This window comes from Erpetoichthys calabaricus, chromosome 7 (assembly GCF_900747795.2).
Source record: "Erpetoichthys calabaricus chromosome 7, fErpCal1.3, whole genome shotgun sequence".
Classification (NCBI taxonomy): Eukaryota; Metazoa; Chordata; class Cladistia; order Polypteriformes; family Polypteridae; genus Erpetoichthys; species Erpetoichthys calabaricus.
In genome coordinates this window covers 74615786-74628926 of record NC_041400.2, presented here as the reverse complement: position 1 = coordinate 74628926, position 13141 = coordinate 74615786, and the positions used below count along the sequence as shown (strand labels likewise).

The 13141-nt window shown below is 36.2% G+C and overlaps 1 protein-coding gene across 2 annotated transcripts in view; it reads left to right on the top strand.

Moving 5' to 3' along the window:
* Positions 1-13141, top strand: part of smyd1b (SET and MYND domain containing 1b) — a 65008-nt gene that overhangs the window by 31995 nt on the left and 19872 nt on the right. The window contains exon 5 of one of the 2 annotated variants that reach the window (XM_028804650.2): positions 9361-9399. The exons of the other annotated variant lie outside the window; for it this stretch is intronic. Coding sequence (XP_028660483.2) covers positions 9361-9399 — 39 coding nt within the window. The remainder of the gene's footprint in view (positions 1-9360; positions 9400-13141) is intronic. 2 annotated transcript variants of the gene reach the window in all.

Below are 13141 nucleotides of genomic sequence, written 5' to 3'. Positions count from 1 at the left end.
TATGAACCTTTTGCTCTTGTGCCTATGTTTTTTTTACCTGTCTTGTCCTTTGACTTTTTTATCTGTCTTTTGCAATACTTGTGCTATACATTATACATTAAGCCTCTGATCTTCTGCTATTTATGCACATTTCCGTGTTCCATTGTGGCAGATGATGCATCTATTTAATCATTTTTAAACCAATATCAGTGTCATCTGGCACTGACTGTGTCCTTTCCTGAAAATCCACCTTTGCCAGTGGCTGACGTCCAGCAGAAGGTGTTTCAAAGGAGAGTTTAAGAGACAACTGCAGTTCCAGAAGTGGCTGATGCAACAATTTTATATAAATAAAATTGTTACACAATTATTCAAGTTATATAATAGGTATTATAATATAAATGCCAACATCTTTCCTGTTAAAAAAGTAGATATACAGTAGATTCCCTAGGATAATAAATTAGCAGATTTAGTTTAACTAAAAAAAAAATGGCACTTGTATGTGAATTCAGTACCCACAACCTCAGTTACATTTGCTTATCTCAAAGTCTTTTATTTGTCTGCTGACAGATCAGTGGTCTGTGATGTTTTGGTTATTCTTAATTATGTTCATATGCATTGCAAATGAGATAAACAGACCTTAGAATCAACAGTCCTGAACATTAGGGAACAGTTCAGAATACTGTCTTTAGTAATAAATCAAGAAAATGCCACCTCAACAGAATAATAAAAATTTAACCTGTATATCTTAGTGTTTGGTGAAGATCTTATCTACTCCGAAATTATGCATTTTCTCTTTTAAAGCACTACAGCTCAAATTTAGCATTTGCCAAAGTACAAAAAAAGTGTTTTGTGTATTTTTATATTTAATATATTTTTAGCCATATTATGTATAGGTTTTTGATTACTTTGTCCTGCTTTGGCCTTTCAATACTTTCACTTTCACTTCATTTTCTCCCATATTTACGTATTTAATTAAAAACCATGTCCCTGTAATATCACACATAAAGAACAGAAATACTTGGCATCATAGTAATTGATTCTAAAGTGAGGATGTTTGATGGGTAAACAATGGTAAAAAATGAACAAAACATAAAAAATAAAAATGAAACAACAAAACATTAAAATAAGTGAGATAGAGACACACAACAGTCTTTGATTACACACTTATAGGTGGGTAAGTGTGGGAGATATTTTTGTGAACTCTCATATGACAAGAAGCTTATAGATTTTGAAATAAAGAGATGGTGGACCAGGAAATATAATCTGAAAAAAGGCACCGTCATAACAGTAGACATTAAACAGACAAGGGTCTAAAAATCCTGAAAGACTTCAAAACCAACCACCGTAAGCACAAAACAAGAATTAAAACTGACATGAATGTAATGAAAGGTACAGTACTTTAAGTAACTTAGCTTAATTTTTTCTAACTGATACTAAGCTTTTCCTTCTAAATTTGTTGATTTTTTTGTTTTGGTATTTTTCTAGTTATTGGATAAAAAAAAATTCTGCAATGCCTTCTTAAATACTGTATGCTTTCAGTGATGATGTCACAAGCAATCATCACATGTCCAGCAACCAGCACTGTAGTCATAAACAACATGAATTCATCTTCAATATGAACAAACAAGATGGCACAGAGCCCAGAAAAAAATAAAAAGATACTCTGATGACATCACTGTCAGAACAATAAAACTTATAAACAGTTTAAAAAACACATGTGAATTTTAGAAATGGAATAAATGAATTCCAGAGATGTGACAACAAAGGTTTACAACAGAGAGGGTTTAATAAGGCTGAAAGGTACTCGAGACAATTTTTGGTTTGCCCTTAGCGGCCACACAGGAGAATCCCCAGTTCACTTTGTCATAGCCCATAATTAGCTGAGCACAAGGGTAACAAATCAATTGAGCACTGGCACACTTTCTGTAATTATAATACTGAGCATCAATGATTTATTTATATTTTTTCATTCACTTCAAACCTGTTTGTACATGGAAACACTGTTAAAATCATTAATATGAAACATATTTAAATTCTGTCTTGTTTATATGTAATATCCTTGTTAAAAATATATCCAATTCCAGTGCCAGGACCAATCTTTATAGCACCTATATTCTATATGGGACTAAGCTTTCAAATGATACTGTATGTTGCTTATCTATTTATGATGCTGCATTACTGACATCTTACCTGCCTGATACTGTTATTATTTATTTACCATTTATTTACCAATAATGCCATATTATATGATCGTGATAGTGATTCTAGGACTGAAATGTTTTCATTCAGAAACACAAACTGTCATTGCAGTTGTAATATATTTCAAAAATAATTTGGTAATGAGTCTTATTGGTTTTTGAACATTCCTTGTTTGTTTATTTTTATTTACTGTGTTACACGGCTTCATCCAGTATTTTCATAAAACAATGGGCATCAGTTATAATGCCTTTATGTTAATTGAGTGTAGAAGAATTACTATGTAACTAGCTAAGTGCTTTTCTGTAATAAAATATGTGTAGTTCTTTTTCATCAAGGGTTAATATTATTGGCAAACAGTGTGGTGTAGTGGTTAAGGCTTTGGACCTAGCGCTTCAAACTGAGAGGTTGTGGGTTCAAGTCCTGACACTGTATGACCATGAGCGAGTCACTTGACCTGCCTGTGCTCCAATTAGAAAAACGCGCCTTCTGTACTATCTTTATGGACCTTTGCGGACTCCGTAGTGTCTTTCGTTTGACTCTGGGGTGCAGTGCAGAATCCTCTTTTCTGTGTGGCTGTGTCATTAGTCGTTAGCTATGGGTGTGTTGTTGCTTCATGTCTTATTTACGTTAGTTGAGCTCTTTCGTTTTTGAGCCGTGACTCCTTCGTTTGCGGTGGATCAGACTTCGCTTGCGGTTTATGAGACACGCGCTGTAGGCGCCTGTGCACTATGTCTCCTGGTCCCATCGCCGTGTACCTGCGTCCGTGCCTTCCGGTTTACCATTCTTGGTTAGTAATATGGATTTGCATGGCAGTCATTCAGTTCTGCTATGTTCTTCATTTTCAAAAAGCATGTTCTCAGAGTAGCAAAGAGAATGAAAGTTAGCATAGCATTAACATATATCGGCAAGTAAAACAAAGCATGTGTCAGCTTAATTTCTGTTTTCTACAATGTCATCAAATTTTAATCAAATCTGTCTGTCAAGGCATTTTTGAGATTTTGGGGGTATTTAGTTTTTCTGTAGGACTGGTTACCACAAAAGAGTAATATATTGAAATTGCTTTTCTTAGTAGAAATCTACTGGCCGGATGTACCATCTTGCCAAACATCAGCTTTTTAACTAAACGAGAAATAGTGTTTTTGTAGAGTGAGTGAGGAAGTGAGTCAGCTTTGCATTATACATATACAGTATATAGAGAGAGATTCTGTCATTTTTGGTTTTTGATTCATAGCATTACTTTTAGATGCTATCATTATGTTAATATAGATTTTGCATGCTCTCCAATTATTTATTATGACTTTAACTGCTGTGCTTTTTTCCAGTGATTTGTTTCTACATTGAACATGTAACTTTGAATGAGTCATATACTGTAGAACAAATACAGAATTATGTGAAACTAACAGTAAATAGATAAAAGGAATCCAAATTTTCCTGGTCTGGGAAGGTAATGCACAACATGATATTACTAGCCTATTACAATTTATGTGTATGGAGTGATTTTCCAGAATATCACATATTAGAAAATACATTGCAAAGCACAGTTCTGGGAAATTTACATACCAACTGTGGCAAAGTGAAGTCCATGACTGGTGGTTGAATTTTAAATAAATAATTGCCACCCTCGCATCTTTGGGAGAGGGAGGGAGAGTGGTAGCATGTCGAGATCAGTTTCCGTGAGTGATGTGGGAGCAGACGGCCCTGCACTCAGTGCACACGTGCAGTTTAGTCCACAACCCTAATTGGTGCCGGGAGCTGCTGATTTCCACAGCTGTGTCATGTCCTTGTTTCAAAAGGGTAAACGCGAATGCTAGAGGGAAAAAAAAAAAACAAGCAAACAGTGCAGATCGGAATAGAGAAAAGGAAAACAAGAGACAGAAGGATGTTCAAAAAAGGCAGGAGTGAGAAAAAATTGGTACGAGGTAAGGAAGCAGATGGACCAGAATGGAGCTTCAGAGGGGAGCGTGTGTGGCCAGCGCTTAGGAGGGGACTGAGGGAGTGACCATTATGCTCACGAATGTGCTCCTGCTGGGAGGAGCCAATGAAGCGTCAGCGGTGAGAGGACAAAGTGCGCTTTTGCTGGGTGGAGTCAGGAGAGGCAATGGGTGTGGAGCGAAGCAGTTTTGGTGTCTCCCTGGGGGATACCATGAGACTGGTGGTGGGGACACGAGCCAGGCTTTAAGGTTGTCTGAGTCTACTTTTGGACTTCTCCTCGTTTCATCCCATTCCAGACCTTGCAGACCCTGGAGAAGTCAGTTTTAAAGGGGCACTGGGGTTCAGTGTTTTAAAAAACAGTTTCCTGCCTGTGTTTTGACCTCATTTTAATGGCTTATTTCTTTGATTGTTTAAACCTCCACTATACAGTATTTTATTGGATTATATATTGACTGTTTGAAGCACTGCACTATGGACACTGATTCTTTAGTTTATTTTGATAGTTTTTAGTAAAGGCACTGAGCAACTTATACACATAACCTCTGCTATGTATAAGTCTTTGTCCTCATCTGCCTGGCTCATCTGGTTATGTTATTGATTGCGTCTGGTTCAAGAGGTTCCCAAACAAGAGTATCATGCCAGAAAGGACTTTCTGAAACTAAAAAGTTTTGAAATATATTCTAATGTGGTAATCATTTGGCTGAAAAATACTGAAATAATCCTGAATGAAATTAATTACAGGAAGTGTACTAAAATTGGACTGAGTAGTTACATTTTGGATGACCATTGAAGGAAATACCAAATTGGAGTATGAAATCTTTAAGTTGTGGTGGGTAGTTTCACTGTACACGGTGGGATGAGAAAAAGGTGCTTGTTAACTGAATTTTCCTTCCTGGTAGATTAAAATAATGAAATATTTCAGGATTTTGCAAAAATGGTATTTTATTCATAGTTCCATTATGCTAAGTGACAATAATGCAGGCTAGTGTATGACCACAAGGGGGTACCAGTGAGCTCCAGACACCACTAAACACAGTTTAGGGATACAATTAAAGTTTTTAATACTGAGACAGGTTCACGTTGTTTTTAACAGTCTAACAATTTATCATTAATAAAGCTCCTTCCCTTCCTCTGTCTCCTTCCACTCCTCCTTCAGAATTTTCACCCTTTGACTCTGACTTGAATGCATGAGGCAGAAGGGCTCCTTTTAAGTTGAACCTGGGAGCACTTCTGGTGTCATGGCATTTCATACAGAAAGCACTTCTGAATCTTATGGAAGCTCCCCAAAATAGGTAGGTTCATTGTTCAGTGTCCCGCTGTGGTGCCCATCCTTCTTTGCTATACTACCCAGGCAACCCAACACAGTGTCCATACTGGGCTCCAGCCAGGGGATCATTGCCATCTTTGTTCCCGGGTGATAAGTTGTTCAAAAGGTTCACTTCTTTCTTTTGCATCCATTATTTGAACATTCCGACTGGGACAGAAATTGTGCACCATGCGGGCTGGTTTTATTCTTGTGCTCCGTCCATTACGGCCTCCCCCAGGCAGGTATTCCTTCCCAACCCCACTTCGGCACTTAGAAGTGTTATGGTGTGTTTCATGGTATACATTGATTCTCTTTTTGCTACAAATCAAATTTGTGCTCTTTGGCAGCTGCACACCATTCTATTTGTGAGTTTGCTTTTCCAGCAGAATAATGTTGTAATCCATAAGACTAGGAAAGTCCTGGTACTGTTTTGTAAAAAACAAATTTGTGCTATTTGACAGCTACATACCAAGACTAGGAAAGTCATGATATTGTTTTGTAAAAAGCCTTTTATAGTGACTGCAGTTGCCTCCTCAGTCATCATACTGTATTTCATTAGTACCTTACTCCCCCCACCCCCCCGCCAAAGATTCTTAATGCTTGATATAGCCAAAGGTAACACTTGTGTCATGATACAACAAAAACATTTTTAACTACTACTAATATTAATAAAAATAATATAAAATACAACAACTGCTACTAATAATAATACTAACTACTAATAATAATATATTAAATACTACTACTATCCATCCATCCATCCATCCATTTTCCAACCCGCTGAATCCGAACACAGGGTCACGGGGGTCTGCTGGAGCCAATCGCAGCCAACAGAGGGCACAAGGCAGGGAACCAATCCCGGGCAGGGTGCCAACCCACCGCAGGACACACACAAACACACCCACACCCCAAGCACACACTAAGCACACACTAGGGCCAATGTAGAATCACCAATCCACCTAACCTGCATGTCTTTGGACTGTGGGAGGAAACCGGAGCGCCCGGAGGAAACCCACGCAGACACGGGGAGAACATGCAAACTCCACGCAGGGTGGACCCGGGAAGCGAACCCGGGTCTCCTAACTGCGAGGATACTACTACTAATAATATTTAAAATTACTACTACAACTGAATGTGCTTAATAAATAAAGTTGCTTTTACACAATTCAGTAAATAACTAACTAGTAAGCAAGAGAGCCTAACTGTTGGCAAATGTTTAAAAACATGTCCTTAATGCGACATTACCCACAGTTCTTCAAATGCAGACTAACATTAACAGCCTTTAACAATGTGTAAAGATCCTATGATCTATTTGTTGGTAGTAAATAATCCTCAACTATGTGACAGACAGCTAGGTATTGTAAAATCAGATATCTATAAAATACTCAATCAAAACTATTACCTGTAATAGTGTAATGCTTTTCCAGTAAATTGATAGCTTACTGGAAGTTGCACAAATTTAGATTTCTAAACACAGCTGCAAGTACAATCTGCTTCTCTGTGCTTTTTTTTTTTTTTTTTTAATGCACTCCTGACTCGACTTGAAGCCATCTCTCTACTCATTAATGGAAAATGATCACAACAGGTGACTATCAACAATGTTAATTTGATCATTTATGAAACAGTAGTAATTCTTAAAGAGTAAAGCTGTGGATTGAGTAGGTTGTCACTTGTAAGAGATTAGACAGACTACTATAAAGAATTGGGGCACCACCCAGTGACCCTGTATAATTGAAAAGCAGAAAAACAAGCAATAATTGCAAAGAATGTCTTTTCAGATGGTGGTTCCACAGTGAACTGACTTCATAATGGCTAAACTTCCGGTTATATGTCCTTCTGGCAGGAAGAGGTGGGTCTAGGCGGCCAGACATCAGAATTGATGTCAGAAATGTTATCGCTGTCGGTCATCCTGCCTGCAGAGGTAGGAAGAGAATAGGCAGTAGAACACAAAACCAACTACAGGAGCAGTGGGTAATTACTATCACTAGAGACCTTACACCAGGGGTGTCAAACTCCAGTCCTGGTGGGCTGAAGAAGTTAATTACCAGGAAAACTGGTCACTAATTAAGAAGATGGTTACAATAAAAACCTGCAGCTACTTTGGCCCTCCAGGACCACAGTTCAACACCACTGCCTTAAACTGTCCACTATGCACACGCACATGACACGCTTTACATGATATTAATTCCAGTGATTTTATACAATATGCCAGGTTACACTATAGTTAAGATTAGGGTGATGAGAGGAGTTATCTGACTCATGTCAAGTAAGCTAAACAACATACATGCACAATTCATTTGGCCGACCAGTGAATTGCAGAGGTCTGCAAATTCTCAACGGGCACCTCCACATCAGTCCTCTGATCACAGGTCCCATGCACATTGCATGATCTGGGTTTAGGAAGGGGTGGCCAGACATTTGAAAAATGAAATGTAACAATCTGTTTGGGGAAGCCACCGACCATTAAAAAATTTTCAGTGCTATTTAAACATGTTGGACTTGACGAGGTGTCTGGTATCTGACACTAGAATCTAAATGTAATTTTTTTCCTCACACTATATGATATAATTATTTTACTTGTAGAAATACTATACATAATGGGTTATAATGACCTTGGTTTTTCTGCCTGTATCATTTACTGCATATTAGGAAAACTTTTACAAAACAAGTACATTACTCATCATTCCTTTACATGTACAGTAATATATCAATAGTTTTAACATTCTTAATGATTACTGATGTGACTTTCTTTTAACCAGTGTCACAAACTTGACAAAGAGCCATAGCAAAGTTTGGGGCAGCCATCCATATATTGTTTCCTGGCTGCAAAATTGAATAAAGTGATAGCACTGATGTGCACAAATCAGAGTCCAAAACAGAACTGAGGGGATAGGGAAAAGGTGGTGGCTTTTAAAGGCCAGTATAGGAAATGACATCAGAGGGTCTGGAACCGGAAGGATCTTCATCCATAGGCTCGGACCCAGAAATGACGTCAAAGGGGTTGGAGCCAGAATTGACGTCATCAGGGCCAGGTGGAATTTCCCGTGAATGGTCTGTAGAAAAGCAAGAAAAAGAGTCAGTGTACTCTGCCCCATCCCTGTCTGGCTTGGAATTACCCTCATTCAAGCCCTTTAGCTGCCTCCCATGTGCATGTGTGTGACACCAGCTAATATTTGCATTTCTAGGATGTACAATTCAAGAAGTGTTTAATATTTTCATTGCAGTAAACGATAACTTAAATAATGTACTTATAAAAAGCCTTGTATTTCACTGTGGAAAACTCATCCAAAAAGGTAAAGAGAGCTTGCTAAGAAATAGGAGGGGAGAAAATTAAACAGGGCCCACACCAACACATATTTAATCATGACTGTTTAAAGATACAAAAGAAAAAAGGTGAGTCTTTAACTTCAAATTGTAGGTCCTTAAACAAATAACATTCATGGACAGATAACTGAAGACTTTAGAATATTAAAGTCACACACCAGAAAGGTTTTAATTAAGTTAAGAGATGTCTTGAAATAGTGAAAAAAACAGTTGGTACACAAATCAGTGTGGATATGGAAGTGTAGATATGTATCTTAGCTGAATTTCCAGCAATTTTAAAATTTTGGTTAGATGCTCAATTTTATTAATGATTTGCCGTATTGTTTTCAAAGCATTATGCCATTTGTTTATTGAGATATCTGAGATTTGTTTGTTGTTGTTTCATAAATACACACTTGAAAAAACTTGGTCCATGTGAAAATTATCAGTGTTTAGCTAAATGCTTGTTATTTTATTAGAATGTTACAGTCAGTGTTTTTGTCACCTATGTGATATGCAAGCTGTGCAGGAATCAATGACTGAATCTCCATCACTTTTTACTGCAGATGCCATTGACAGCAAAGGTGCATTATTACTCTTGCCTTGTCTTGTAAACTGCCACTTCTGCTTTTCTCTTTCAGCCATGAGGCAGTGAACTCAATGTTTCACACCCAAATGAGGTGGGTTGTTCTCACCGTGGTCTTTTTCTTACAACTGCTTCCCACACTTTCCAAAGGCTCTTTTACATTTTGATAATGTGATTGTAAATGTTTGTTGTGAACGTTGTACCTAACAGTAGACTAGATGCTGAAATAAGTAATTGCTCTATGATAAATCAGATCAGTTCATTGTCTTGCAATTTTAGATCTAAATATTAAACAAAAGATATTTCAAAATTCTTTATATTGTCTTTCATTCAAAATATCTTTCTCACCAAAAAAATAAATTTGTGTTTCATTGTATGAAACTCATGTATTGTGAAAGAGTAGTTCTCACAGGTTTATTATTAGATGAACATTATTTGTTAAAAGCAGAATCCTGAATGGGGACACCAGCTTACTACAGCACATATCTACAATTTCACCTCCATGGAGTCAGGCTAGACCAGTTATAAACAGCAAATAATCTAGCAAACACCTCGTTTGGAATGTAAGAGGAAACCAAAATGCCTATAGTAAATTTAGGCAAACACAAGCAGAATGTTATTAATGTCAAAACTGTTATAGAATGACAGTCTTAAAGTAAGCACATTGCAGTATCCTAACAGTGAAAAGAAACAAATGCTGCATAAAATAGGGGAATGAAAAGAAATAAGTGAGATAACAGAACATGATTACTAAATTACAGTGAGAAAATGTACTGTATATTTAAAGCGTTAAAGAAGAGAACAATTTGTAGTTCTGTCTTAGTAAAATGATCTATGTGAGTTAAGAAGCGAACCAATGAATGAAGATATATCAGAAGAAATCAAGATTTTACTCTAGAGTTGCATGAAACTTAGACTAGAAGATGAGAAACTAAACTAAATGGCAATGTAGAAATGATGAGATACATTTTTATTAACGATTTCCCTGTATTTGCCAGAATGGCTTGCACAGTTTTATATCTTTCAATCTATTCAACATACATTGTCTTTCACAGTTTGCATTGTCATAAAATGTTTACAAAGTAAAATTGCAATGCACACAGAAAGAATGTGTATGGAAATGTGGCTTACGCTAACAACCTTCTTTAAAATCAAAATGACAGTTCAACAAAGAAACAGGAAATAGAAAGAATAAAAGGACTAAGGAAAAAATGGCACTATCCAAATTTTAACAAGAACCAAGAATATGAATAGTGGACCTAGAAGAGCTTCATAACAAGACATATTTATATATTAAACAATGAATAAATAAATAAAAATAGCAGAGTGCTAAAGGAGACTTATATTTAAAGTGTTATGGTATAGTTTATGAAACATTCCCACCTATCTATTGAATTGGCTGTGTTCAATTCAAGAACTGATCTTGATTGTCTAAAGCAAATACATCATCTCTAGTATACATTTGTTGCAGCTAATGATTTAGCTTTGAGGCTAAAGTCTTTGAGAAGTGTTGAATCCAAAATCACCTTCACAAACCCCTTTCCCGTCACACTCATCTTCACTAACAAACACTTAAGTTTTCTTAAAATACACCAGCTCTGGTCTGTCTAGGATGTAAAATGGCTATTGAACCTTTTTAAACATATGGGCTCTTTATAACACCAGGTTCAGTGTCAATTTCCCAATATCTATTACTTACACATGTTAACAGACTTCAGTGGTTAAGCTATTCATTTCACCCACTCTGCAGAAACTAATTCAACTTAAAAACATTTTAAATAGATTATTAACACACTTTACTTTGGCATGTACATTTGAATTGACATATGCTTTGTATTTTTATTAATCTAATGATTTCAATAGTTTGGTAAAAATATACAAATATGGAAGTTTTATTTGGAGGTCATGAAACTGTTTAGCTTCTTGCTCACAAGTTCCTCATTAAATAAGTTTTTTAATGTTTGGAATTATTTATTTCATTATTTGGTGCCGACATTTCAATACAGGATGTTCTAATTTGTTTTATGGTAATTTGGAATTATTACTGTTTTATTTTTGTAGTTGTATATTTTTATTGTTATTTTCCATGGGTGTCACCATATTGTTCACCAGAAATGACACCATTTGTTACCCTCGAGAACTGACAGCTGTGGTGTAAAACATGCAAACATTGGATCATCAAGATTAAGACCTGTGATAGTGTAGTACTAGAGCTCAAAGGAATAAAATAAAAAAATGATAGGCTTAATGAAGTTAACCATCAATATGACTGTTCATAGCCCAATGAAACAGGTTTTTTACGCATTTTAGGTCACTTTAGAAATTAGTATTTATAAATATTCCAATTATTAAAAAACTAAGGAAAAGATTAAAAATATGGCATTAACACAGGCCCTGATAAATGTTATGATGAGCCCCAATTTAAAAAAGGATGAATTTCCATTTAATGTATGACCAATGGCATGTCTGTAATGATGTATTATCAAATTCTATAAATTCAATTTTAGTAATTAATTCTCACTCTCATATTCTCTTTCTTTCTTTCTTTCTTTCTTTCTTTCTTTCTTTCTTTCTTTCTTTCTTTCTTTCTTTCTTTCTTTCTTAATACTATCCATGCATGACTGTGGCATGACTTTGCATAGTTATTGTGTGGATGAGAATCAGTTCTTAAGTAGACCTTAAGGTCTTCCAAGCTGTTACATAAAGAATTGCTTTTGTTTTTCTATCACATTTGTATTGCTTCTAAATTTTTTGACAAATGAAAATCTGCACAGTAAGATGGACATTCTATTCTATTCCATTCAGCAGTGTCTCAGAATAAACATTAGCTTTGATTTAAGGGAGATTTCCATGTGTTATTAAAAATGTGAGAGGTGTGGTGATGCAGTAGTTAGTGCTACTGCCTTAATGATCTAGTGTATGGAGTTAGAAATCTAGGCCCAGTTGCTGTGTGTGTGCAATTTTCAAGCTCTCTATAATTTCCATTTCTATTTTTCTAACAATTTCCTCCCACATGCCAAAAGACAAGCATGTTAGCCATTTCACAAATTCAAACTGGCACTGGATTAATGTTGGTGCATGACTGAGTCCTGAAATTGGTCTGTTGCCCTAGCCTGGGCTAGTTCCTGCATTGAACTCAGTGCTGCCAGGGTAGACTCCAGCTACTGCACAAATTACATACTTTATGTTGTTGAATCCTTTGTTTAATCTACAGTGTAATGGAAGTGACATCTCAAAAAACCGCCTTTTTTAATTAAAAGGATGTGCTTCTTAAATTTATGGAGTTAAAGGTGATAAGGATAAAGTACCGCCAAGTATTACCAAGTTGATCTGATTAAAACAATATTATTAAAAAATACTCTGGCTATCTGGAGAAACATAAAAGAGCCCATTACCCTAAACGTAGGGGCCATAGTGTCCAGTGACAATTCTGAGATGATCAAAGGCTGAGCATGCCTTTTCAAATTCTCATAAATAAATGAACAAATGCCTTTAGTAAATTCATAGAAAAGCGACCCATCCCCAAGTGGTATAACCCCACTTTGTGTGAAAATATTCATTCTAGGAGAAAAGGAGTCACTCCTTCCTAAATAGTACAACCCCCACGTGGGTGAAATTTAAACTATCCTATCCATCTATTTTCTTAACCCACTTAATGCATTTAAGCATTTTACAATTAACACTAAAAAGGGAAAAGAATAAAGAAAGGTGGTACTGAGAAAGCAATGACACTGGGGAGGGGAAAGCAGTGTAATCTATTAAAATATCACCTTTATTTAGAACAGGTGAGAAAAGTTTTTATCTGTTAACTTTACAAACACCATGTTGGTTAATGA